Source organism: Mytilus edulis, chromosome 11, assembly GCF_963676685.1.
Source record: "Mytilus edulis chromosome 11, xbMytEdul2.2, whole genome shotgun sequence".
Lineage (NCBI taxonomy): Eukaryota > Metazoa > Mollusca > Bivalvia > Mytilida > Mytilidae > Mytilus > Mytilus edulis.
Genome location: NC_092354.1, coordinates 54,691,591 through 54,717,756, shown reverse-complemented (window position 1 = coordinate 54,717,756; position 26,166 = coordinate 54,691,591). Strand labels below are relative to the sequence as shown.

General features: G+C 31.7%; 1 protein-coding gene across 1 annotated transcript in view; it reads left to right on the top strand.

Annotated features, from left to right (window-relative positions):
- Positions 1-2,590: 2,590 nt before the first annotated feature.
- Positions 2,591-26,166, top strand: part of LOC139494385 (GTPase IMAP family member 8-like) — a 41,886-nt gene continuing 18,310 nt past the window's right edge. Inside the window, exons 1-5 of the mRNA XM_071282549.1 lie at positions 2,591-2,648; positions 3,383-3,439; positions 4,027-4,083; positions 23,927-23,977; positions 25,049-25,099. Of these exons, the coding sequence (XP_071138650.1) occupies positions 2,591-2,648; positions 3,383-3,439; positions 4,027-4,083; positions 23,927-23,977; positions 25,049-25,099 (274 nt within the window). The remainder of the gene's footprint in view (positions 2,649-3,382; positions 3,440-4,026; positions 4,084-23,926; positions 23,978-25,048; positions 25,100-26,166) is intronic.

Here is a 26,166-nt window from a genome sequence, read left to right as displayed (position 1 = left end):
TTGTCATTTCTTGAGAAGAAGCTGTTAAAAGTTAAAGTTCCAGATAACTCGTTATACTGTGTATATGCTTAAAAGTTGTCGTTTTGTATCCGACCGGGGGGGGGGGGGGGCACACAATTATGTGTCAAAGAGAGTCCGAAATTGACTTTGTTTTAATACAGTTACTTCAAATGCGTTAGTTTCACAGTGAGACAATCCTGCAACCGGAGATGATCCACTGAAATGTGAACTAGTTGGGTGAAATTTGACTAAACACAAACACATAAAAATGATCTAAATTTTATAAACATATAAACCATTGGGTTACAATGTTTTGTGAGCTCTCAACCCCCTTAATGCATCTAACAATAAAAATACCTAAAAAAAACGCTAAGTTAAACTAAGTTCAAAAGAAGTCCGATGTTAGAATAGGTAATAAGAGAACCTAAGCAGAATGGCAATTATACATAAATTAATAAGGAACATCTAGCAGTTATTAGCATGCCAGTTCCAGACCCCCATTTAACTGATCAAAGGGTTGTCCTTAAAACAATGCACAATCCCCCCGTTAGGAGTTAAGTATAAGACCATCATACAATGAGAAGAACATAACCCAATAACTTGTTTTAGAACACATGTGTTTATTTCCGATGCAAAGACCTTATGAGTGAAGCCGTATCAATACCATACTATGCCATCTTTAATAATCGGACAACAATATCGTAACTATATCACTTCTGAATAAGTCTGTTCAAATGTGTGGTTACAATACAGCCGTTGGGGGAAAAGCTGATATGTTTTGCTTTGAATAGAATATTCCTATAAAAAAAGGAGGTGACACGTAGATTTATGCATGTAATTTCTATTTACAAATATTATCACTGGACTGATGCTAATATTTAGTAAACTTTTCAACTAGTTGTGACATCGACACCCCTCGTGTTAATTGTTTTTCAGTAATACATAAGTATCTTTCGTTAAAATCAGAATATGTGTTACATACATGTGCGAATCATGCAAGTTCAGATAAATAAACCCCATAACATTGTATACCAATAAGAATAATAAGATATCATTAGAGTGTTAAATTGATATGCTTTTAGTACATGTTCATTCAAAGGATTGATTAATGTACCTGTATCGTATCTGAACGTCTAGTTTCTGTAAAGAATCTTTACCCCGCCAAGTCAGGATCCTGTAATTCAGTGGGTGTCGTTTGTTTATATGTTACATAATTGTTTTGCGTTCAATATCTAATTATGCGATATGTGTTTTACTCATTTTTGAAAATAAAACAGTACGATGATCTTTCAGTGTTAAACCTATGTGTCATGTGGTTCGTAGTGGTAAGTTGTATGATTGTCATTCCTATCACATCATTTTTATATTCAAATTGACAAGGATAAAAGAAAACACTTACGAAACATCTTCAATGATAATAAAATAAATTTACACGACCGTTATATTCACACTGAATTAAATAATTGCACAACAGAAACGTGATCTGTGATGTCGACAAGAAAATATTGTTTTTTGGGGATTTGCGTGAAACACAAAAACAATGAAACTTCATTTCACCCAAAACTAAAAACTGTATTTCTTCTTGTAGAAACGAGGTCCAAAACACCCACAGTTTATGTGAACGGGGAACCTAGTAAGTATGAACAAACTCTGTTTTGGATACAATGGTATATTTTGTTGTATTGGTAAAATAAGTAATTATCATTTAAGATCAAGGTTTAACACAAAAACATTGCTTTTTTGTTTCTTCAAATACTGTTTTCCTCGTCCTATGAAAACATGCAGATGAAAGGCAAAATGTACTAAGGGATTATCAATAATCAAATGTCAAAGACAAACTTGACGATATAGCAAACACGCCAAAAACGACGAAAAACAGTTTATAAAACATGACATCCAAAACTAACGAATGAGCAAAATAAACTACATCCAAACTCTGGTTGATCTAAAATGCTCTTGAATAGTATATATAGCCTGGCCACATACCACAATCATCTTCCTCTATAAGTTTTTTGTAACGTTAAGGCTCATTAAAAAAAAGGTAAAATCTTTTGTGTGTTTTATGTATAGTACTAGTCCAAAAATATATCCTAAATTCAGCAATCACTCTTACAAATTTAGCCAATACACATCCATACCCTATGGACAAGTCAAGATATGTTCCGAAAACTATAGATATAACCTTTCTGCACCTGGCCTAATAACTCTTTCCGTATTAAAATCAGTTGTTTTTTACCGCAAGTGTCAAAATGGGCACTGATTGGTGGGGTTCTTTATTGTGGGTGTTTTGTTTTGTTATTTATGAACGCGCACCCTTTCACAGATGCTATTTGCGGTGTGTCCAATATAAGTTTCGTGACAACTTGGCGCAGTAAATGATGTTTGTTGTCTTACAAGGCATATTGGCGTTCTCAGGACATTTTCTTTCATTTTTAAATGTTTTCATTATTTTCTGTTTCCCACTGTCTTGACCGCAAACACCGCATTTTGAATCTCTGCACGACACAGAAACTCGCCAATTAGTGCCCATCTTGACACTTGTGGTAACAACAATTTCAAATAATATAAAGAGGATGTGTAAAGATTGACAATGAGACAACCTCCACAGGAAAGCGAACTGACACAGAAATTTGAAACTATAGGTCATCGTACGTATATACTGCCTTCAACAATGAGCAAAGCATACAAAAGTTATTTCAAAATGAAGATAGGGTAAAGCCTATCGAAAGGAGATGGAACGTTAAGTCATTACAACGTTCCGATCAAGATTAAATCCTAAGAAATGTTAATAACGAACAATGCCGGAACGTCAAAAGCCTCCTTCATGACTTCGCCAATAACGACGCTAATTTAGTTATCCCGAAAAGTCCCAATGGAAGGATGATATTAATTGAATTGTTTACTTAGTTTACTATTTATTTTATTGATATATACATCTGTACATGTGCATATTTTCTTACGCTGATATATAATCCGAAAAGATGTTTATAAGAATTTCAGAATCTGAGAATGACATTTACATGACTATCTAATAGCATAATGTCTGATTAGTACTGAGCATTTCTGCCAAAGAAAAAATGTACAATAACATGTTCAAATACCCGACTTAATATTTTTTTAAACTTAAACATTTTATTGATATCCAGGAATAAAATTTAGGATATTTACTTTGCACCACAATTTTTATATTTTATTTCCTCATATTTTTTTTGTATAACAGTCATTCCTTTAATATTCAATGTAAAAACATCAAGTGCAAAATAACAAACATGGCTAGATCATAGCTGATTTGGAGTACCGTACATTGAATTGTCTCGATGTGTACAGAAATACTGTAGTAATAAGTTGCTTGATATTTAGTCCTATACATTTGTTCTTCTAGTTTCAAGAAAACCGGAGAATGTGTTACGACAGAAACCATGGACCAATCCGTGTAATGGTAAGAAACAACATATCATTCAGTATAGATTTGATTATTTTTTTGAGTTAAACGCCACTTTTTTGCGTCGCATTTACGCTTTCACGTGACAACCAGTTTTTATTTGTGGAGGAAGCGGCAGTGCCCAGAGAAAGCCGCAGTGCCAAGAGAAAGCCACCGACCTTCGATAGGAAAATTGACAATCTAAGTCAATTAAGATTGGAGTCGAGTGCATCCACTCAAGTGGGGTTCTAATTCATAATCTTAGTATTGACTGGCTAGTGATTTCATTAGGAATTACTGAGACCACTCGTCTGGTTCAATTTAATACACGATCAGCAGTAATGTAAAGTCCGTTTATTAGAGAAAAGTTAGTAGCGTTTGCCCTGACAACAATTGTCGAGATTATTGATGAATGATTAAAACAAATGCGGAAAACTCATTTTAAGCTAACAAGTTCACAATCATTCAGTTTAATTGATTGTTTTGTAACGAAACATCTTCCCACTGTGTCAATTGTTTTCGTTTTTAAACAGACACTCCCTGGAAAGCCTTGCTTGATTTTTGGTGTTCAAGAGTGTTGAAAGATTTTTTTTTTGTCTATTAAGCTAAAGTATCTGGAAATGAGCAACCAAACAAGTTATCATGGGACAGCCCAGATTATGGTAAGCATAAACTAATCAATTAAAAGATAAAGGAACTGCATACATGTAGCAACGATCAACTTAAAACTAACCATGGCAGTGTTCATATTCTTGTTTCTTTGGATTTGGTATTTATTTATCGAGTGTAAATTTGACAAAATTGAAAATAACAAACATGAACAAACAGGCGAGAGATACAAATGGTAATAGCAAAGTTCGTTAAACTTCAATAAACAATGCATTGCAAAGAAAAACCAACACGAAAAATAAGTGAAAATATAAATCAATTGCTTTAAAAAAGCAATTGTAGGGGGTCTTTCCCCCTGTAAAATTAATTGAATTGGGGGGTGTTTGTTTGTTTGTTTGTTTGTTTGTTTCTTTCTGTATGGGGTCTATATTATTGTTACCGGAGAAGTTTCATGTTTAGTTTGGAAAGTTTTTCTTTTATTTTAGGTACAGCGCGCGCGCCACATCACGTGACACGGGTTTATAATAACGAAAAGATAGTCTTTTTATTTCTTTTTAGGTGGGGACGTTAAACAGACAACATCTATAGAGATGGAATGTACACAATGTAATTTCTTTTGTCATTGTAGGAAATTGACATTTTGATGACAGTTCACAAGTAGTGCATGTTTTGGATTTAATTGATCCGGTGTAACTTTAAAACACATTTATTGATTATTTTCTGATAATGTACATTTTTCAGCACCTGTTTGTAACACAGATTAGTATTTCAAACTCGGAGCGGACATTTTATTGTAGGTTTTTACTGAGATTTACGGACCTAGCAAGCTATTTTTACGGCATTGCCATTTCTTTTCTCTAGGAAAAGCTTTGAGAGATATCTGCACCAAGTTTTTTTTATAAACGTTTAGTACATGTATGCCCTGCTGACTGCAAATTTTGAGGTCGATTGTACTTGTAGTTTCAGAGAACATGTGGATTTTTTTTCAGAAGTGACGTAAGAACAATATTAAATTTCAATTTTTCTTGAATAATTGAGAGTTTGTTCCTTCAATAAACTGTCATGATTAAACAGTCATACAGATTGATTGATTGATTGATTGATTGATTGATTGATTGATAAGTTGGTTAGTTGGTTGGTTGGTTGGTTGATTGGTTGGTTGGTTAAACACGTTGGATAGGGTCAATTGAAACACGGAAAAAGAAACAAAGAAGATCTTGGACCCTATATTAAACACATGAGACGGAAACATGATTGATTGATCATGACCATGATTGATTGAATAGTTGATTGATTGATTAATTGATTAGTTGGTTGGTTGGTTGGTTGGTTAAACACGTTGGATAGGGTCAATTGAAACACGGAAAAAGAAACAAAGAAGATCTTGGACCCTATATTAAACACATGAGACGGAAACATGATTGATTGATCATGATCATGATTGATTGATTGGTTGATTGATTGATTAATTGATTAGTTGGTTGGTTGGTTGGTTGGTTGGTTGGTTGGTTGGTTAAACACGTTGGATAGGGTCAATTGAAACACGGAAAAAGAAACAAAGAAGATCTTGGACCCTATATTAAACACATGAGACGGAAACATGATTGATTGATCATGATCATGATTGATTGATTGATTGATTGATTGATTGATTAGTTGGTTGGTTGGTTGGTTGGTTGGTTGGTTAAACACATTGGATAGGGTCAATTGAAACACGGAAAAAGACACAAAGAAGATCTTGGACCCTATATTAAACACATGAGACGGAAACATGATTGGTTGATCATGATCATGATTGATTGATTGATTGATTGATTGGTTGATTGGTTGGTTGGTTGGTTGGTTGAACCCTATAAGAAACACATGAGACGGAAACATGATTGATTGATTGATCATGATCATTATTGGTTGATTGATCATGATCATGATTGATTGATTGATTGATTGATTGATTGATTGATTGGTTGGTTGGTTGGTTGGTTGGTTGGTATGTTGGTTGGTTGGTTGAAATTCAAACACACATAAAACTGTTTAGATAGTGCCAAAACCACATAATTTGATGACCTTGACCTTTGACCTTGTAACCTTCGTCAAGGTCATTGCTCCACAAGGTCATTGCAAAAGACCCTATGGGTCAAGGACCTTTTGTTTAAGAGTTTTGCCTAAAAATGGCCTTTTAAAAACCATCGATGGGAGTTATGTCCCTTACATGATGGTAAAATCAATATAGTCATAATGTAAAAAAAGTTGCCCCTTGAAGTACCAAGCATTTTTCACTGCTTAATTTTTTTGTATCTATAACCGTTCAAGAGTTATAGGGAAATCAAAGACATATGAAAATCTAAAATATGACCTTGACCTTTGACCTTGACCTAATTTTCTAAGTTAGGAATCAGGGGACTCAAATAAAAACATTCCAGGGTTATACGGTTAACGGTTTATGAGTTAAAAAAACATACCGACAAATTTATTCCGAAAAGATAGATAACTCCTATAAAATTTCTTCGAATCGCTTCGATCCAAATACGCCAAAAATTACTGAGGATGTAACGAACAATTTTGTAAAATAAATTTGTCATAATCTTTAACGGTTGCGAAGGAGATGCCATAACAAGGAAAACAGTGTTTGGGGAGATAACTCCTACAAAGAAAAGTATTCGTTTACGCAGGGTAAATTTCAAAAGCGCATAAACTGTTCGATATCATATACAAAATATCTAAGCGACATATTGCGAAACAAATGTTTATCGCAAGAACAAAATTAGGCGGAAGAAAAAAAAAAATAATCAGAAGAAAAACAATAGGTCTTTCCACAGAAAAGTGGAAAGACCTAAATATAAAGAATAACGACTGATTTTAGGTGTTCCGGAAGGGTAATCAAATCTTCTTCAACATGTGACACCAGTCGCCTTGCTCTATTAGTTAATTTAAAGTGAATACAAAGTTTTATATAATTTAAATTTTATTTAACTAGTGTTATCATCTAGAACACATATTGCCAAACAAGCCATTTACGTGATTTTGCCAGTTGATGAGGGACTTTCTGTTTGGAATTTTCCTCGGAGTCCAGTGGTTTTGTGATTCAATTATTGCCTCCTTTTACAAAATTAAATAATGTTTTAACTACTTCTATTTCAACAAATTATATCACAAAAACACAAAGAGTGTTTTTTTTTTAATTTGAATTTCAATTTGGTGTTGCAATACTTTTTTCCATGTGTTTATATATCGAGACATCTTTTCGCTGAGTCAATTGTTTTCGTTTTAAAAAAAGACACCCCTTGGAAAGAATTGCTTGATTTTTGTTGTTCAAGACTGTTAAAACATTTATATTTGTCTATTTAACTAAAGTATCTGGAAATGAGCAAGCAAACGAGTTATCATGGAACAGCCCAGATTATGGTAAGTCATTAGAATACGCATAAACCAATCGTCCGAAAGGTAAAGGAACTGCATACATGTAGCAACGATCAAAAGAAAACTAACCATGGCAGTGTACATGTTTTTGTTTCTTTGGATTTGTTGTTTAGTTATCGAAAGTAACTTTGACATTATTGAAAGAAACAGAGAGGCGAGAGATACAAATAGGAAATACAAGTTCGTTAGTCTTCTACAAACAACAATGTAGTGCAAAATTAAAACCGAAAAATGATTGAAAACATAAACAATCACGAATGATTTTAGCTGCTCCGGAAGGTTATTCAAATTATCTTCTAATGTGACACCAGTCATCTTGTTAGATTAGTCAATTGAAAATGAATACAAAGTTTCTCTTATTTTAATTTCAATGAACTAGTGTTATCATCTAGAACAAATATTGCCAAACAAGCCATAAATTTGATTTTGCCAGTTGATTAGGGACTTTCTGTTTTGAATATTCCTCAGAGTTAAGTGGTTTTGTTTTTCAATTATTGCAAACTATTATTCACATATACCACATAATGGTTGAGCATGATCACAGTTTTTATAATTTTTTTCTTACTCCAATGAATTCCATTGTTCAAAAAATGTCATATAGCTTTGTGGTTTTTTTTTATGCTCTAGAGCTCTACATATTATTTTTTGTCTTTTGTTTAAAGTATATGGAAATGACCAAGGAAACGCGTCAGCATGGGACAGTCAACATTACGGTAAAATATATAAAATTCAAAAACAAAAGGAACTTAATAAAAATGATAAGGAGCCATTACAATTCAAATTGAAAATAAGCAAGAAAGCATATATCCATGAAAGTTTTTAAGTATTTACTTAATATTTCTGTTATTTTGTTTCGACAAAGAACAAAAGAGTAAAATCAAACTAAAACATTTAAAGATATTCATGTGATCCGATTTGGTATCTTATATAGGAGGTAGAAAGAATATATTTAAATGCATATGCTAAATGAAATATTACCAAAAAATGATTTTATTTGTGCAAATGAGTTAACTATTCTTAAGAGCAAGTATTTCAGAAAACTATGCGATAGGCTCCAAATGCAATGTTATCATATTGACCTGACATTTTGCATATATAATACCTTCATGACAAATACTGTCTGCAATTTTTTTTTAAATATTCAATGGTTGTCTCTTTATAAACGGATATCTACAAATATCAATTTATGGTCAAAATACAGCTGAAAATTAGGCAATTGTAGCAGTTAAAGCTGAAAATATCAATGTTTATCATCATGTTACTATTTATTGATAAGATAATTTTGTAGTACTGTAAACTGCAAAATATGTTAATACCTAAAAAAAATCATATATTTGCTCACTCTGGTCTAATAATAATTTACGAAACTGCCAAAAAGGAGAAATTTTAAATTATGTAATGTGTTTATTTTCTAAAGTGGAAAAAATATTTGAATGCCATTTGTCTTTTCTTGAACTCTGATCATTTATCTAAAAAATATAAAAAATCAAATTTCGGCACATCCTTTTGAATTTGTCATTTAATCAGGAATTTTTCGCTTTGTAAAAAGTAAAATCACAAAAATACTGAACTCCGAGGAAAATTTAAAACGGGAAGTCGCTAATCAAAAGGTAAAATTAAAGGATAAAACATATCAAACGAACAACAACTGTCATATTCCTGACTGGGTACAGACATTTTCAAATGTAGAAAATGATGGATTAAACCAGGTTTGTATAGAGCTAAACATCTCACTTTTATGACAGCCGCATCAAATTCCGTTATTTTTACAACGATGAGTGAACAAAACAGACACAATCAGTAAAATAGTTAAAATATGGTTACAGCAGTCATCACTGTGTTAAAATCTCAAGACAAACAAACAAATACAAAAAACACAAAATGCATCTATCAAATTAAAAAAAAAACACATACATTGTGTCGCGTATTGGGCGTAAGAAATTTGCAAACATCTCTAAAAAGAAATTTTGTCGTTCAATGTCTATTCAAAACAATTACAATTCCACATGGAGAATGGTGGTATGCAGGTGTAATACTACCAAATCGTGGTAAGTCACATCCGGTTGTATACCAAAGTAGGTCGAAAAGAAATATTCCCTTGAGTTTGACATTTGTAGGTTATTAATAAAGGCAACAGTAGTATACCGATGTTCAAACTCATAAATCCATGGACAAAAAACAAAATTGGGGTAACAAACTAAAACTGAGGGAAACGTATTAAATATAAGAGGAGAACAACGACATAACACTACAATGTAACACACACAGAAACGGACCCAGCAACAGACAAACTCCCACGAGAATAACAAATATAACATCAAAACCAAATACATGAATTTGGGATAGACAAGTACCGTGACACGTCTTATCGCAATAAGAATTTACAATCTTTTCTTGCAGTAAAACATTTGTGTCATAGACATATTTCAAAACACCATTATTTTTCTATTGGGGATTTCTATAGAATATTTTGTAATCTTGATGTTACATGGTTACTAAACCTTTTACACAGTTAGATTAAAAGGACACATTTGCTATGTTAACGTCCAGTGATGGTTATTTTCTTATATGCAATGACATGTGATTTGGAATCTTTTCTATAGTACTGGACAGGATAAAACTTTACTCATGCAAATTATTTCTTTATCTGTATCAAAGATAAATTCTGCACATTTTTTTGAAAAGTGCAAAGGAGTAGGTTCAGTAAGACCCCTTTTTGGCCACTAAATATAGCAGTTTTACAAAATTGTTAAAATGTAAACCTTTAGTTATGTATTGGACAGTAGAATGCTTCTGCTACATAAATATGGGCTGTTTTTGACAATACAATGCACATATACCCGGTACTAGCACCATTAAGTCATGCTAAATTACTGAAATCCTCATAATTCTAGCATTTTAGTTAAATTTTAGACGGTTTTCGTGTAAAACGAAAGTGGCCGCATTCGTGTTCATCCTCAATATTGAAATGTAAGTTGTATTTTATGATAATACATAACATATATAAAGGTTGAGGATGAACACGGATGCGGCCACTTTCATTTTTACCAAAAACCATCTGAAAAGTGACATTTTTTGGTATATTAGGTAGATTTTTCATATTTGAGCTTGAATCGGATCGTTTTTAAGAACTAAATCTGTTAAAATCTTTCACATAAACTAATTAATTCAAATAAAATAGACACTTTAGTGTTTAAAAAGTGGTCAAAATCTTTCGTCAGATGAACCTGAAATTTGAGGCCAAAATCGGTCCTTACAGGACCTACTCCTTTAACAAAGAATAATGGGGGAAATCAATGGTGGTATTACACCTAATATGGAACGCTGTACATGCACGTTTGACATTGTGAGTATTCTCATGTGTTAAAATTTCTCGCTATTTAAGTGAAATATTAAAAAAAACGAAATATTCTGAGTAGATTAAGTCTCCAAAACAGATTTTATGGGAAAATTTTCTTGAAATAGGACTCTACCATGAATTTTCAGTTGACAGAACAAGCCATACTAAGTCTATTTCTTTTCCGGGGGGGGGTCTTTTTCTCCTTATTTCTTATATTCTGCTATGATAGAACATTTTCCTAGGAAAACATTGAATAAATATATAGTTATAAGTCAGTAAAAATTTTCTTAATGCTGTAATGACAAATAATTCACTAAAAGAGAAGCCTTTTATGTCCCCCTCTGAAACGCGGCGTAAATTTATTTTTTACGTAAGGACTTATTGAAACCTTCATGGAGACAGTAAACTTTTATATTGATAGTTTATTCTGCTAAAATATTTCAATTACTCATTTCTAATAACATTTCTACCATTCATGAGTGAAAGTTACCCCATAATTTTTATATATTGGCCTGAACAGTTCCTCAAATCATCTTGTGTATCATATTAAACTGTTTGTACGCAGATAAGGTAAATATTTGAACATTCATTGGTCCAAACTATATTCTGTCTTGATGCGGCTTGGTTTGGATTTGTCGAAAAAATGTTGCTCGAATCGCTGTAGATGTCGTCTTTCATTATACTAGATTTTTCTCAAACCATTGAACTGATTATGACAAAACTTGACAGTATACTTGAAATAACCAGTATTACAAAGTGAAAAGTCACATTCAGTTTATTAAACGATTATCTTTTGCAGAGCTATAAAATTAAAAGTTATGTTAGAATCAATTACCGAAAAAGTCCGAGATTAAAACTTATCCAGCAGTTCTTTAGAATTTATAAGAATCCATATATCGTTATTACTACTACTTGAATGAAATATTTTTTTCATTTTTCGTTCAAACTATTATTAACTTGATAACAGAACAATACTATCAACACATATAATAGAACAATCCCGGGATCTTTAAGTGTACATATTCACGTTATAAGAAACAAGGAAACCGAAAAGACGCATATCAAATCCCACCTAGCAAAAATGAAAGATAATAAAAAACCACATTGACGGGATGTATAAGTAACGAGCCACGTTCAATGAATATCACATAAAACAGACCAAACAGTTAAAGTAATGATAATAGTTCAAGCAAGACAAATAAAAGAACAATATATCACGAGGTTAAGATTATAAACAACGTCAGTACGCAGAATCTGTTCATCAAGATCATCAGGTATTATTTGTGAAGAATTGGAAACAACACGTTAAATAATTATTTGCGTCCAAAGCACTTTCCTGGATTTACCTTCATCAGGAACGCTCAAGGCCAAACATTTGAAATCCGAAGATGGATACGGAATATTTATCAACACGGTCTTGGTACCTTCAGATGAACTTTGTTGAGAAAAAAAAACGAGGCTTTTTTTTACATACCCCTGGTTCATCAACTTTCTTCCAGACACTAATGACGTTTTACAAAGTCTGAGTAGGAGCTGCAAGCTCTTGAACATCGAATAAGTTGGGAAATGTATATCCCATATGCAGATTAAGTTGATATATTGCTACTCAGTTGGGTAAATTTATAATTTCAAAATTAAAATCGTCTTGTTTGTAACAGATTCTGGTACTGAGATGACTGTGTATGTTAAATTCGAGATATAAGTATAAAAATAACGCGGAAGAAGCCGTATTTGTTTTTTCTTTAATTTCTAGTTCTGTCGGATATTAATGGAACCCAATAAGAAAAGTTCAAATTGTTAATGGAAAGTACATCACTAATGTATCTAAAATTGAAATTTAATAATCTGGCTTCTTTTATCTTTTCGCTATTGACAAGTGTCTGAAAAAACTTCGATTCATATGAAAATAAAAAGAGGTCAACAAGGAGAGGCGCACAGTTCGTTCCCATAGGAATGCCGACAATTCGTTGAAAAAGTCTACTTCCAAATTCAACAAATTCAAAAAAATCCAGCATACTGATCACTTAGTCCTCTGTGTAGCATCGTGTACCCTTTTATTCACCGTTAACAAAATGTGCATTATCACTGGACTAGTATATATTTGTATAGGGGCCAGCTGAAGGACGCCTCCGGGTGCGGGAATTTCTCGCTACATTGGAGACCTGTTGGTGACCCTCTGCTGTTGTTTTTTATTTGGTCGGGTTGTTGTCTCTTTGACACATTCCCCATTTCCATTCTCAATTTTATTATGATATCCCAAAGTAATAAATTTAAACCATATGCTTTTATTTTTATGCTGAAAGGCATTGTGGAGTATTTTTTTCAGGCAATTTTTTAATTTCACATGGGGAATGGTAGTACATCTATACAGGGTTGAAAATCAAAAGTTTTGATGGAACTATTTTTAGAAAGAGACCTAAATTTGAAATAATTTAGAAGTTGTTTTCGTATTTTTAAAAATCCACATATGATTAACGCCACTACGCTAGTAAACAGCATACTACTCGAGTAAACAGTTTCACAGTATTTCTTAAGACCTTATTTCGCTATGGACAGAATTGTAGTAAATCTAATGGACAATTTTTTAGTGGAACATGCACTGTACCGTTGTTTGTACGAAATGGTGTGAAGTTCAGGTATCCAATACAAACAAGGTATGTCCTCTGATTTGTTGTTCAATATAATGTTCATTTAAACCATGAAGGACTTGTGATTTACCAAAATATAATCTTTGTCAAATGATGACTTTGTATATGGGATTACCTGAGTGCTCATTCATTCCTAATTCTTTTTTCCTAAGACATTTATAGTAATACGATTTACGTACAAAGACAATATTATTTGAAGCTTTGTCCGCCGGAACAACAAAATGCTTGTCATGAAGAGATAATAGACATTTCACGGCCTCTTTGTCACTGAAAACGGACTTTGGTCAATCATTCACGTAGGATACAATATGAACAGACTGATTTTGAAAATAGATAGGAATTTAAGATGTTACCTCTTTGGGATGTAGAACGTTCCAGATGTTTATTGCATCAATTCCTCTATTGGTGAAGTGAACAAGAAGACATTTCCTCTTTTCCTCATGTACATGTAAAGGTTCCGATCTTACTGGTTTGAAAAGACGGAAAAGAGCTGTATTAATACATTAATGAAAATGTATTGATGCATCTTTGTCAAGTTCATAATCTCACAAACATCTAAGAAAATTAACAGGCAGTGAAAAAAGAATAGTTATAATGTAATGCATCTATATACAAAAACACAAAAACCATCAATCTAATTAAAAAAATCACATTCCTTGTTACGCGTGTGGGCGTCAGATTTTTTCTCAGAGTTAAGTATTTATGTTATATTACTTTTTGACTTTTATGCTCATAATTTCTAAGTATGCATTTGAAAAAGACAATTCTAATTGATCCTTCTTGTAAAAATATATAAGGCACTTGAACATGTTTAAATACTATCTAAAAAACAAAGCATTTTTTTTATAAAAGGGACCTTTTGCTAATCCTTATTATTGGTAAAAAATGAAAATCGGTTAAAGGATTGCTTTTTTTCAGAAAGCAATGCTCATCCATATACTAGTGTAAATATATGGTAACTCCAAGTGCCTTCCAAATTTAAATACAGGAACATGATATCACGTTATATTATATAATACAAAATGCAAGATAAATCATGTTGCCATATTTTGTTCATGTTCAAGTAGATATTGCATCTGCATGTTTCGAAAAAGTTTTAAATATTACAACAATTATTTTTTGTAAACGATTCGGATGACTAACACTCATTTATTTGAAAAATATAATAATATATAACTGAAATATAAATGAAATATAATTTCATAGAAATGGAATTGCAACAAACCAGTATAACACATACATCATTGATACTCCCTTGCTGATGATAGTGCAAACTGAAACTAACAAAAGAAACTTATCCAAAGCTTATTGCTTCAAATTTTAAAAAAAAAACCCCATTAAAACGAAAAAAAAAAAAACAAGCTTTAACAACAAAAAATATCGACCAAGAAAAAAATGTTACTGCTATTATCAATATAAGGTCATTCTTATTACTTCAAGGACGTGGAAACAATTTAGCTAGTGGATCATATTCATACAGCCAATATAACGGTAAGACATTAAAAGTAGCATTAATTTTTTTTAATTGTTTTTTAAAGATTGAATATAATACTCATGATAATAAATGCATCTATCCATGACAAAGTATATTATCATGTCCTACTATGAACTCACAGAAACAAGCCTCTAGAATCAAATGGATTTAAAAGTAATTATCGATTGAAATCAAAATAATACAATAGGATGCAAATCGTCAAAATTTAAAAAAAGGTAAAAAGGCCTGAAAAGAGTAAAATCTTTTTTCTGATAAATAGTCTTTATTCACTGCGTTCAATTTCAAAAGTCAAATATAATAACAATATTACATAATCGAATATAAAGCCTAACAATGCAGTCATTAGATCAAAGAATGAGATACATTAATAGTTCGACTGTTTTATGAATTGTGCAGCCAGGTATGCCTTCAATTTACAGTAAAAAATTAAACAAAATATAAACTTATAATTTGTCCTATTTTACACGTTTAGCAGTGGTGTAAAGTCCGTTAATTAGAGAAAAATCAGGAGCGTTTTGCTCTGACAACAGTTGTCGAGATTATTGACGAATGATAAAAACAAATGCGGAAAACTCATTTTAAGCTTACAAGTTGTAATTGTGGGCATTCATTTTTAAATTGACCAATGCTCATATGGAATTAACAGACCTCTTACATTACTTTTTAGGTCACTAGCACGCAGTTTTACTGATAATAAAAATTAAATCAGATACTAAGTATGTAATATCCAAAGATCACATCACATGATCAATTACGCCATATGTTGTTTTATATACACATGGAAAAAAGTATTGCAACACCTTGATTTTTTAACTTGAAAAATCAGCCTCTTATTTGGGATGGAATATGATAAAATAATTGAAAAATAATATTGAAACCTAGTTAATGATAATATTGGCATGAAAACGAAGGAAAAAAAAAATAAAAAAAAGTTTTTATCTAAATCACAATTTTGATAACAAAATGAAGTGTTTTTTGTACAAAAAAAAAGCATTTTAAACTTTTACTGTAGTCGAACTTTACAATGTAAGACATTTCAAAATAAATCTTAAAATGATTGTTTACATCATGGTTGATCGTTATACGCAAAATTTGTACTTTGTGCACCGCCTCTTAATGTCTTCTGATTCCTGCCATAAGACGACTAATTTGTTGCTTAGGTAGCAGGAACCGTTACTGATGAAGGGCGTTGTTTATTTCATGACGTGTTTGAACTGGGGTATCCTTTTGCGCACTTTACGCTCAATAGTGTCCCATATATGCTCGATATGGTTCAAATCCGGGGTACGATCGAGCCAAGGAAGATACACAGAACTCCATTGGAACAACGGATCTTCCTCCACGATGGTAATTTCCCACTTTGGCTAGCTCTGCACTACAATGGATACGGACAACAGTGTGTCTGTTCGTAAGCAAAGTTCCACGAAATGGTCTTATCGCACGATATTCAGTAGCGATAAGTCGATCTCGAACAGTTTTTGTTTAAAGGCTTCTGTATGGCCACCACTCTGTTTTTAGGATTGTATTGTTTGCAATGGATTTCCTTCTTACCAACCTTCATTATCTTTGATTTTCCCTAGCAGATGTTATACGGGGTCTTCTTGATCTCGGAAGGTGTTTTACATCGTTTGTTGCCTGATTTTTTTATTCTCAAAACGACTTATAGTGGAATAGTGATGACCAACAATACGTGCAATTGTCAAAGTGACATACCTGCTGCTCTCGTGCTGATAATCTGCCATCTTGCTGCAGATAAGAGTTGTGGATGACCAATTCCAAGGTGTCAATAACATAATTTTATAAACTTGGTTATTTGAAGTGTTGAAAACAATGAGGATAAAAACACCTGTTTTGCTGTTTACGGGTACAATAGCTGCATGTGCAGATATTAACTTATCGAGTCGATATTTATTGATTAAACTGAGGTAAGATTTGAATAATGTTAAACTAGTTCTATTTCAACAAATTATATCACACAAAAATAAAGAGTGTTTTTTTTAATTTGAATTTCAAGTTGGTGTTGCAATACTTGTTTTCCATGTGTTTATATATCGAGACATCTTTTCGCTGAGTCAATTGTTTTCGTTTTAAAAAAGACACCCCTTGGAAAGAATTGCTTGATTTTTGTTGTTCAAGACTTTTAAAACATTTATATTTGTCTATTAAAATAAAGTATCTGAAAATGAGCAAGCAAACCAGTTATCATGGAACAGCCCAAATTATGGTAAGTCATTTGAATAAGCATAAACCAATTGTCCGAAAGGTGAAGGAACTACATACATGTAGCAACGATCAACAGGAAACTAACCATAGCAGTGTACATGTTTTTGTTTCTTTGGATTTGTTGTTTAGTTATCGAAAGTAACTTTGACATTATTGAAAGACACAGAGAGGCGAGAGATACAAATAGGAAATACAAGTTCGTTAGTCTTCTACAAACAACAATGTAGTGCAAAATTAAACCGAAAAATGATTGAAAACATAAACAATCACGAATGATTTTAGCTGCTCCGGAAGGTTATTCAAATTATCTTCTAATGTGACACCAGTCATCTTGTTAGATTAGTTAATTGAAAATGAATACAAAGTTTCTCTTATTTTAATTTCAATGAACTAGTGTTATCATCTAGAACAAATATTGCCAAACAAGCCATAAATTTGATTTTGCCAGTTGATTAGGGACTTTCTGTTTTGAATTTTCCTCAGAGTTTAGTGGTTTTGTTTTTTAATTATTGCCAAATTAGCAATATCTATTATTCACATATATACCACATAATGCTTGAACACGATCACAATTTTCATATTTTTTTAATTTAGTAGTTTTCCTTACTCTAATAAATTCCGTTGTTCAAAAAACGTTATATGAGAAGCGTTGTGTAATTTTTAGTGCTCTAGAGCTCTACACATTCATTTTTGTCTTTTGTTTTAAGTCTATGGAAATGACCAAGGAAACGAGTTAGCATGGGACAGTCAAAACTACGGTAAAATATACAAAATTTAAAAAAAAAAAAGAACTTAACAACGTTTTGTTTTGTACCGATCAGTTGCTACTTCTTTTTTCTCCAACAACATATAAAGTAGCCTTGTTGTTGGATGGGTGAAATAATACACAAATAAAGAACAAAAGGGTAAAATCAAACTAAAACATTAAAAGATATTCATGTGATCCGATTTGGTCTCCAATATATGGAGTAGAACAAATATACTGAAATGCATATGCTAAATAAAATATAACCAAAAAATGATATTATTTGTACAAATCATTTTCAACTTCCTTATGCAAATGCTTGACCTTTCTTCATAATGTTGCTATACTTTTAAAGGTCCATTTGAACTCTTTCAACTCTTGATCGTAATGTATCAATAACATGAGTAATGTTGGAGTACTTAATTAATACGCACATTCTATAAATACATTTTGCCAAAAAAAATCTGTTTTGAACCGCAAAGGAATTTTTGTCCGTTACACATAGTTATTCATCACATGAATTCCTCTAACCCGTAATAATTTTCTTACATGCTTGCGAAAATGTAGTATTCATCTAACAATTATTCCTATTTCGTATGTCAAAGTCAACAAGCTTAATAGGCATTACAAAAACATTATATCGGAATCCTGTAGCCAATGAAAGATAAAACAGATAAGAAGTCAAAGGGTTTGTCAAATTTAATAAGTTGGAAATTTTAATGAATGCTAGAAAAAGGAAACAACGAATCGAAAGTTTGCAAACCAGACACGATCACAATTGGTTATACGTGTTATACATATATATATATATCGATTCTTTGACAAAAGACTATTCCCATTAATACCTTATTAAGCAATACAATATACAAAAACGACATAACATTGAGAATGGAAATAGGGAATAGGTTGAAGGGACAACCGTCAGACCAAAGAGCAGAAAAAAACATCTAGCTTTGTTTATATTGAATATTGGCTGATTTATCATTCGTTCTTTTTTAATTGTTGAAAAATTAAAAAAAATTGAAGTATTGCTAAACTATAGACTTTAAAGAAAAGAGTCCATATTTAGATATATCTAATAGTGTACATTTTTTTGCTTTTACTAACCGTGCTATGGCGGGAGAGTTGTCCGTTGGCTTTCATATCACATCTTCTTACATCTTTAGATAGTTTACGCGCATATGTTCAAAGGTTGTATTCAGAAAAATCAATGAGACTATGCTTACATCAAACAAAAGAGAAGAACATCATGTTGTTATAGTGTAATTATTTGACGTCATTTTCATTGTACATATTGATATGGATGATTATATGCATGTCGGGACTGAGCAAATGTGAATCATGACTGGAGCGAGACAGTCCTTATCAGTCTATGAGCCTCCCTTAGTAACAAAATAATATTGACAATCAATTATTATAAATGATGTTGATGACTAACACTAACACATTAAAACATACAATAATATCTAACTGGAATATACTTGCTCAGCAATTGAATTCCAGAAAAACACCATAATACAGAGTATACATTAAAACTGTAATATCACTGATAATCTTTTGTTCGTAGTATTGCACTGTTACAAGCGACTATGTTTAAAAACGTGTTCATTTAAAATTATGTTATAAGACCTGATTCAATTTGATACACGGTTAGTAGTGGTGTACATTCCTTTAAGAAAATATTACAGTGTGAATAGAAATCTGAAACGTATCGCATCGACAACAGATGGCGAAATAAATGATAAAGAAGTGAAAAAAAGATAAAGATTTCATTGAAAGTTAGCTCGTTGTTATCATTGTTTACATTTGTCATTTGTTTAGACCAAAAATGAATGGTTATATACAATTTACTGACCCCATATATATCGTATTAGGTCAATACAGTCAAACTTGTATTTTTGTTTTAATGAGACATCTTTCAACTGATTCAATTTATTTTTCATTGCCAAAGAGATGTATTCTGAAAAGACTGGCTTGATTTTAGGTGTTAAAGCAAGAATATTGAAATAAAATTTTTAGGTATGATTGTCAATGAATCATTTCTCCATGTCACAATGTGCAAAATGTACTCATCAATAGGGCAAAGTACTGCCTTAAACACTGAGCCTTGGCTCACACCGAACTGAACACCATGAAAGGTATCAACCGACTTGTTTAAATAATCCAAATAGGAAAGTCGACAGTCTCATCTATATATAAACCCAGTTACGACAAAAGCATGTCTACCAAATCTACGAACGATATCCACCGTAGAACATGTTCAAGTTTGCATTTGTCTTTTTTTTTCAATTTAAGAATCTGGGAATGAGCCAGCAAACACTTTATCATGGAACAACCAGTATTACGGTAAATATTTAAATAAGCGTGATCAGATAAGTTAAATACAAATGAAACAAACAAAAATAAACAGAAATCTATGACAATGTACATACTTGTTGAGTCTAGGGTTTTGTTATATATTCATCGGTTGTTACTTTGCCGATATAGAAAGTAAAATAGAGGCCCAAAGGAAAACACAAACTCATTAGTCATGTTATTCTTGAACAAACGACAATGCATAGAACAACAACATTGCGATACGGTAAACAATTCCGACTGATTTTATATACTCCAGAATGGTTATCAAATCTTCCTCACAGTGTAACACCAGTCGTGCTACGTTAAAAGTATATAAAATGAATACATGTTTTAACAGCAAACAAAAAACAAATGAAATCAGAAATACGCCAATATATAAATTCAGCGAACTGCAAAGCGTTTTATACAATCTTAATTTCAATTGATTATTGTTAACATCTAGAACATACATTGCCATGCTATGCATCTTGACAGAATATTTGTTTATCAAAAACTGAAACGGTTGTAAGTTTATTGCCAACTTATAAAAAATCGGAGTATTTTTTATCCTCATAATGGCTAACTTAAATCACTTTTTTTTTTTATTACATGTGTAGTTATTTTTTCTCAATCTTATTGCATGTAATTTTACTGTTTAAAAGACGTCAGACATGTCAGAGGGGAAAACTATATTTTAACTGTACAAGTGCTCACAACATTTAATCAGTTACATAAAGTTATTCCTCATATGAATTCCTCTAACCCATAATAATACTTTAACATACTAGCGTAAATGTTGTGAATTTCTATCAAGTCTTCTTATTTCGTTTTTCAATGTCAACAAGCTTAATACGCATTATGCCAACGTAATATCGGGATCCTATAGACAATGAAAGATAACACAGGTTAGGAGTCAGAAGATTTGTCAAATGTAATAAATGTAAAGAATTAGGAAATTTATTGAATGCTAAAAAAAGGAAACAACAAATTAAAAGTATGCAAACCCAACACGATCAAAATTTGTAATACGTGTACTACTTGTTATGCATATTAATATCCCAATCCATTTGAAAAAGACTATTCCCATGGGCCCTGCATATATACCTTATTAATCAATGAAATATATTTAAAAACTACATAACATTGAGAATGGAAATAAGGAATAGGTTAAAGGGACAAAATTCAGACCAAATGGCAGAAAAAAACTTTTATTTTTGTTTATAAGGAGTATTGGCTGATTTATCATTCGCTGTTTTTTTAATTATTAAATTTTTTTTTAAAAATGTTAAAATATTGCTTTACTATGGACTTGTAGGAAAAGAGTACATATTTAGATACATTTAATAGTGTACATTTGTCTGCTTTTACTAACCTTGACTTGGAGGAAGAGTTGTCTCATTGGCTCTCATACCACATCTTCTTACATCTTTAGATAGTTTACGCACATACGTTCAAAGGTTGTTTTCAAAAAGTCAATGGAACTATGCTTACATCAAACAAAAGAGAAGAAAATCATGTTGTTATAGTGTAATTATTTGACGTCATTTTCATTGTACATATTGATATCGATGATAATATGCATGTCGGGACTGAGCAAATGTGAATCATAACTGGAGCGGGACAATCCTTATCAGTCAATGAGCCTCCCTAATGAACAAAATAATATTATGACAATCATTTATTATAAACGATGTTGATGACTAACACTGACACATTAAAACATACAATAATATCTAACTGGAATATGCTTGCTCAGCAATTGAATGCCGAGAACAGCACCATAAAACAGAGCATACATTAAGACTTTGGACTTTAATATCACTGATAATATCTTGTTCGGGGTATTGCACGGTTAAAAGCGACTATATTTAAAACGTGTTCATTTAAAATTATGTTATAAGACCAGGTTCAATTTCATTCAAGGTTAGTAGTGGTGTTACGTTCCTTTAAGAAAATATTACAGTGTGAATAAAACTCTGAAACGTATCGCATCGACAACAGATGGCGAAATGAATGATGAAGGAGTAAAACAAATAAAGAAATCATTGAAAGCAAGCTCGTTGTTACTTTTGCTCACCTTTGTTATTTGTATAGACCCACAATCAATGGTCATATGAAATTTAATGACCCCATATATATCGTATAAGGTCAATACAGTCAAACTTGTATTTTTGTTTTAATGAGACATTTTTCAGCTGATCATTGCCAAAGAGATGTATCCTGAAAAAAACTGGCGTGATTTTAGGTGTTTAAGCAAGACTATTGAAATCAAATGATTAGGTACGATTGTCAATGAATCATTTCTCCATGTCACAATGTGCAAAATGTACTCATCAATAAGGCAAAGTACTGCCTTAAACACTGAGCCTTGGCTCACATCGATCTGAACGCCATTAAAGGCATCAACCGACTTGTTTAAACAATCCAAATAGGACACTCGACAGTCTTATCTATATATAAACCCAGTTATGACAAAAGCATGTCTACCAAATCTACAAACGATATCCACCGTAGAACATGTTCAAGTTTGCATTTGTCTTCATTTCAATTTAAGAATCGGGGAATGAGCCAGCAAACACATTATCATGGAACAACCAGTATTACGGTAAATATTCAAATACGTGTGATCAGATAAGTTAAATACAAATGAAACAAACAAAAATTAACAGAAAACTATGACAATGTACATACTTGTTGAGTCTAGGGTTTTGTTATATATTCATCGGTTGTCACTTTGCCGATATAGAAAGTAAAATAGAGGCCCAAAGGAAAACACAAACTCATTAGTCATGTTAGTCTTGAACAAACGACAATGCATAGAACAACAACAATGCGATACGGTAAACAATTCCGACTGATTTTATATACTCCAGAATGGTTATCAAATCTTCCTCACAGTGTAACACCAGTCGTGCTACGTTATAAGTATATGAAATGAATACATGTTTTAACAGCAAACAAAAAAAAAATGAAATCAGAAATACGCCTATATATAAATTCAGCGAACTGCAAAGCGTTTTATATAATCTAAATTTCAATTTATTATTGTTAATATCTAGAACATACATTGCAATGCTATGCATCTTGATATAATATTGGTTTATCAAAAAATGGAACGGTTGTAAGTTTATTGCCAACTCATAAAAAAGTTAAAGTTTTTTTTATCCACATAATGGCTAACTTAAATCACTTTTTTTTTTTTTTTTATTAAATACATGTAGTTTTTTTTTTACTGAATCTTATTTCATGCAATTTTATTGTTTAAAAGACGTCAGAGGGGAAAACTATATTTTTATTGTGCAAATGCTCACAAAATTTTATCAGTAAAATAAAGTTATTCCTCATATGAATTCCTCTAATCCATAATAATACGTTAACATATTAGCGTAAATGTTGTGAATTTCTATCAAGTATTCCTATTTCATTTTTTAAAAGTCAACAAGCTTAATACGCATTATGCAAACGTTATATCGGGATCCTATAGACAATGAAAGATAAAACAGGTCAGGTATCAGAGAATTTGTCAAATGTAATTAGAGTAAACAATTAGGAAATTTAAATGAATGCCAAAAAAAGGAAACAACGAATTAAAAGTATGCAAGCCCGACACGGGCACAATTGGACCAAATCTACAAACGATATCCACCGTAGAACATGTTCAAGTTTGCATTTGTCTTTTTTTCAATTTAAGAATCTGGGAATGAGCCAGCAAACACTTCATCATGGAACAACCAGTATTACGGTAAATATTTAAATAAGCGTGATCAGATCAGTTAAATACAAATGAAACAAACAAAAATTAACAGAAAACTATGACAATATACATACTTGTTGAGTCTAATGTTTTGTTATATATTCATCGGTTGTCACTTTGCCGATATAGAAAGTAAAATGGAGGCCCAAAGGAATACACAAACTCATTAGTAATGTTAGTCTTGAACAAACGACAATGCATAGAACAACAACAAGGCGATACGATAAACAATTCTGACTGATTTTATATACTCCAGAAGGGTTATCAAATCTTCCTCACAATGTAACACCAGTCGTGTTACGTTAAAAGTAGATCAAATGAATACATGTTTGCACAGCAAACGAAAAAAAATGAAATCAGGAATACGCCCATTTATTAATACAGCGAACTGCAAAGCGTTTCATATAATCTAAATTTCAATTTATTATTGTTAATATCTAGAACATACATTGCGATGCTATGCAGAATATTGGTTTATCAAAAAATGGAACGGTTGTAGGTTTATTGCCAACTCATAAAAAAGTTGGAGATTTTTTTATCTACATAATGGCTAACTTAAATCTCTTTTTTTTTTGTTTTTTAAATACATGTAGTTATTTTTTCTCTATCTGATTTCATGCATTTTTATTGTTTAAAAGACGTCAGAGGGGAAAACTTTATTTTTATTGTGCAAGTGCTCACAACATTTTATCAGTAAAATAAAGTTATTCCTCATATGAATTCCTCTAATCCTTAATAATACTTTGACATATTAGCATAAATGTTGTGAATTTCTATCAAGTATTCCTATTTCATTTTTCAAAGTCAACAAGCTTAATACGCATTACGCAAACGTTATATCGGGATCCTATAGACAATGAAAGATAAAACAGGTCAGGTATCAGAGAATTTGTCAAATGTAATAAGTGTAAACAATTAGGAAATTTTAATGAATGCCAAAAAAGAAAACAACGAATTAAAAGTGTGCAAGCCCGATACGGGCACAATTGGACCAAATCTACATACGATATCCACCGTAGAACATGTTCAAGTTTGCATTTGTCTTTTTATCATTTTAAGAATCTGGGATTGAGCCAGCAAACACTTCATCATGGAACAACCAGTATTATGGTAAATATTTAAATAAGCGTGATCAGATAAGTTAGATACAAATGAAACAAACAAAAATTAACAGAAAACTATGACAATGTACATACTTGTTGAGTCTAGGGTTTTGTTATATATTTATCGGTTGTCACTTTGCCGATATAGAAAGTAAAATAGAGGCCCAAAGGAATACACAAACTCATTAGTCATGTTAGTCTTTAACAAACGACAATGCATAGAGCAACAACAAGGCGATACGATAAACAATTCCGACTGGTTTTATATACTCCAGAAGGGTTATCAAATCTTCCTCACAATGTAACAACAGTCATGTTACTTTAAAGTATATCAAATGAATACATGTTTGCACAGCAAACGAAAAGAAAAATGAAATCAGGAATACGCCAATTTATAAATTCAGCGAACTGCAAAGCGTTTTATATAATCTAAATTTCAATTTATTATTGTTAATATTTAGAACATACATTGCCATCCTTTTCATCTTGACAGAATATTGGTTTATCAAAAAATGGAACGGTTGTATGTTTATTGCCAACTCATAAAAAAGTTGGAGATTTTTTTATCTACATAATGGCTAACTTAAATCACTTTTTTTGTTTTTTAAATACATGTAGTTATTTTTTTCTCTATCTTATTTCATGCAATTTTATTGTTTAAAAGACGTCAGAGGGGAAAACTTTATTTTTATTGTGCAAGTGCTCACAACATTTTATCAGTAAAATAAAGTTATTCCTCATATGAATTCCTCTAATCCATAATAATACTTTAACATATTAGCGTAAATGTTGTGAATTTCTATCAAGTATTCCTATTTCATTTTTCAAAGTCAACAAGCTTAATACGCATTACGTAAACGTTATATCAGGATCCTATAGACAATGAAAGATAAAACAGGTCAGGTATCAGAGAATTTGTCAAATGTAATAAGTGTAAACAATTAGGAAATTTTAATGAATGCCAAAAAAAAGGAAACAACGAATTTAAAGTGTGAAACCCGACACGATCACAATTGGACCAAATCTACATACGATATCCACCGTTAAACATGTTCAAGTTTGCATTTGTCTTTT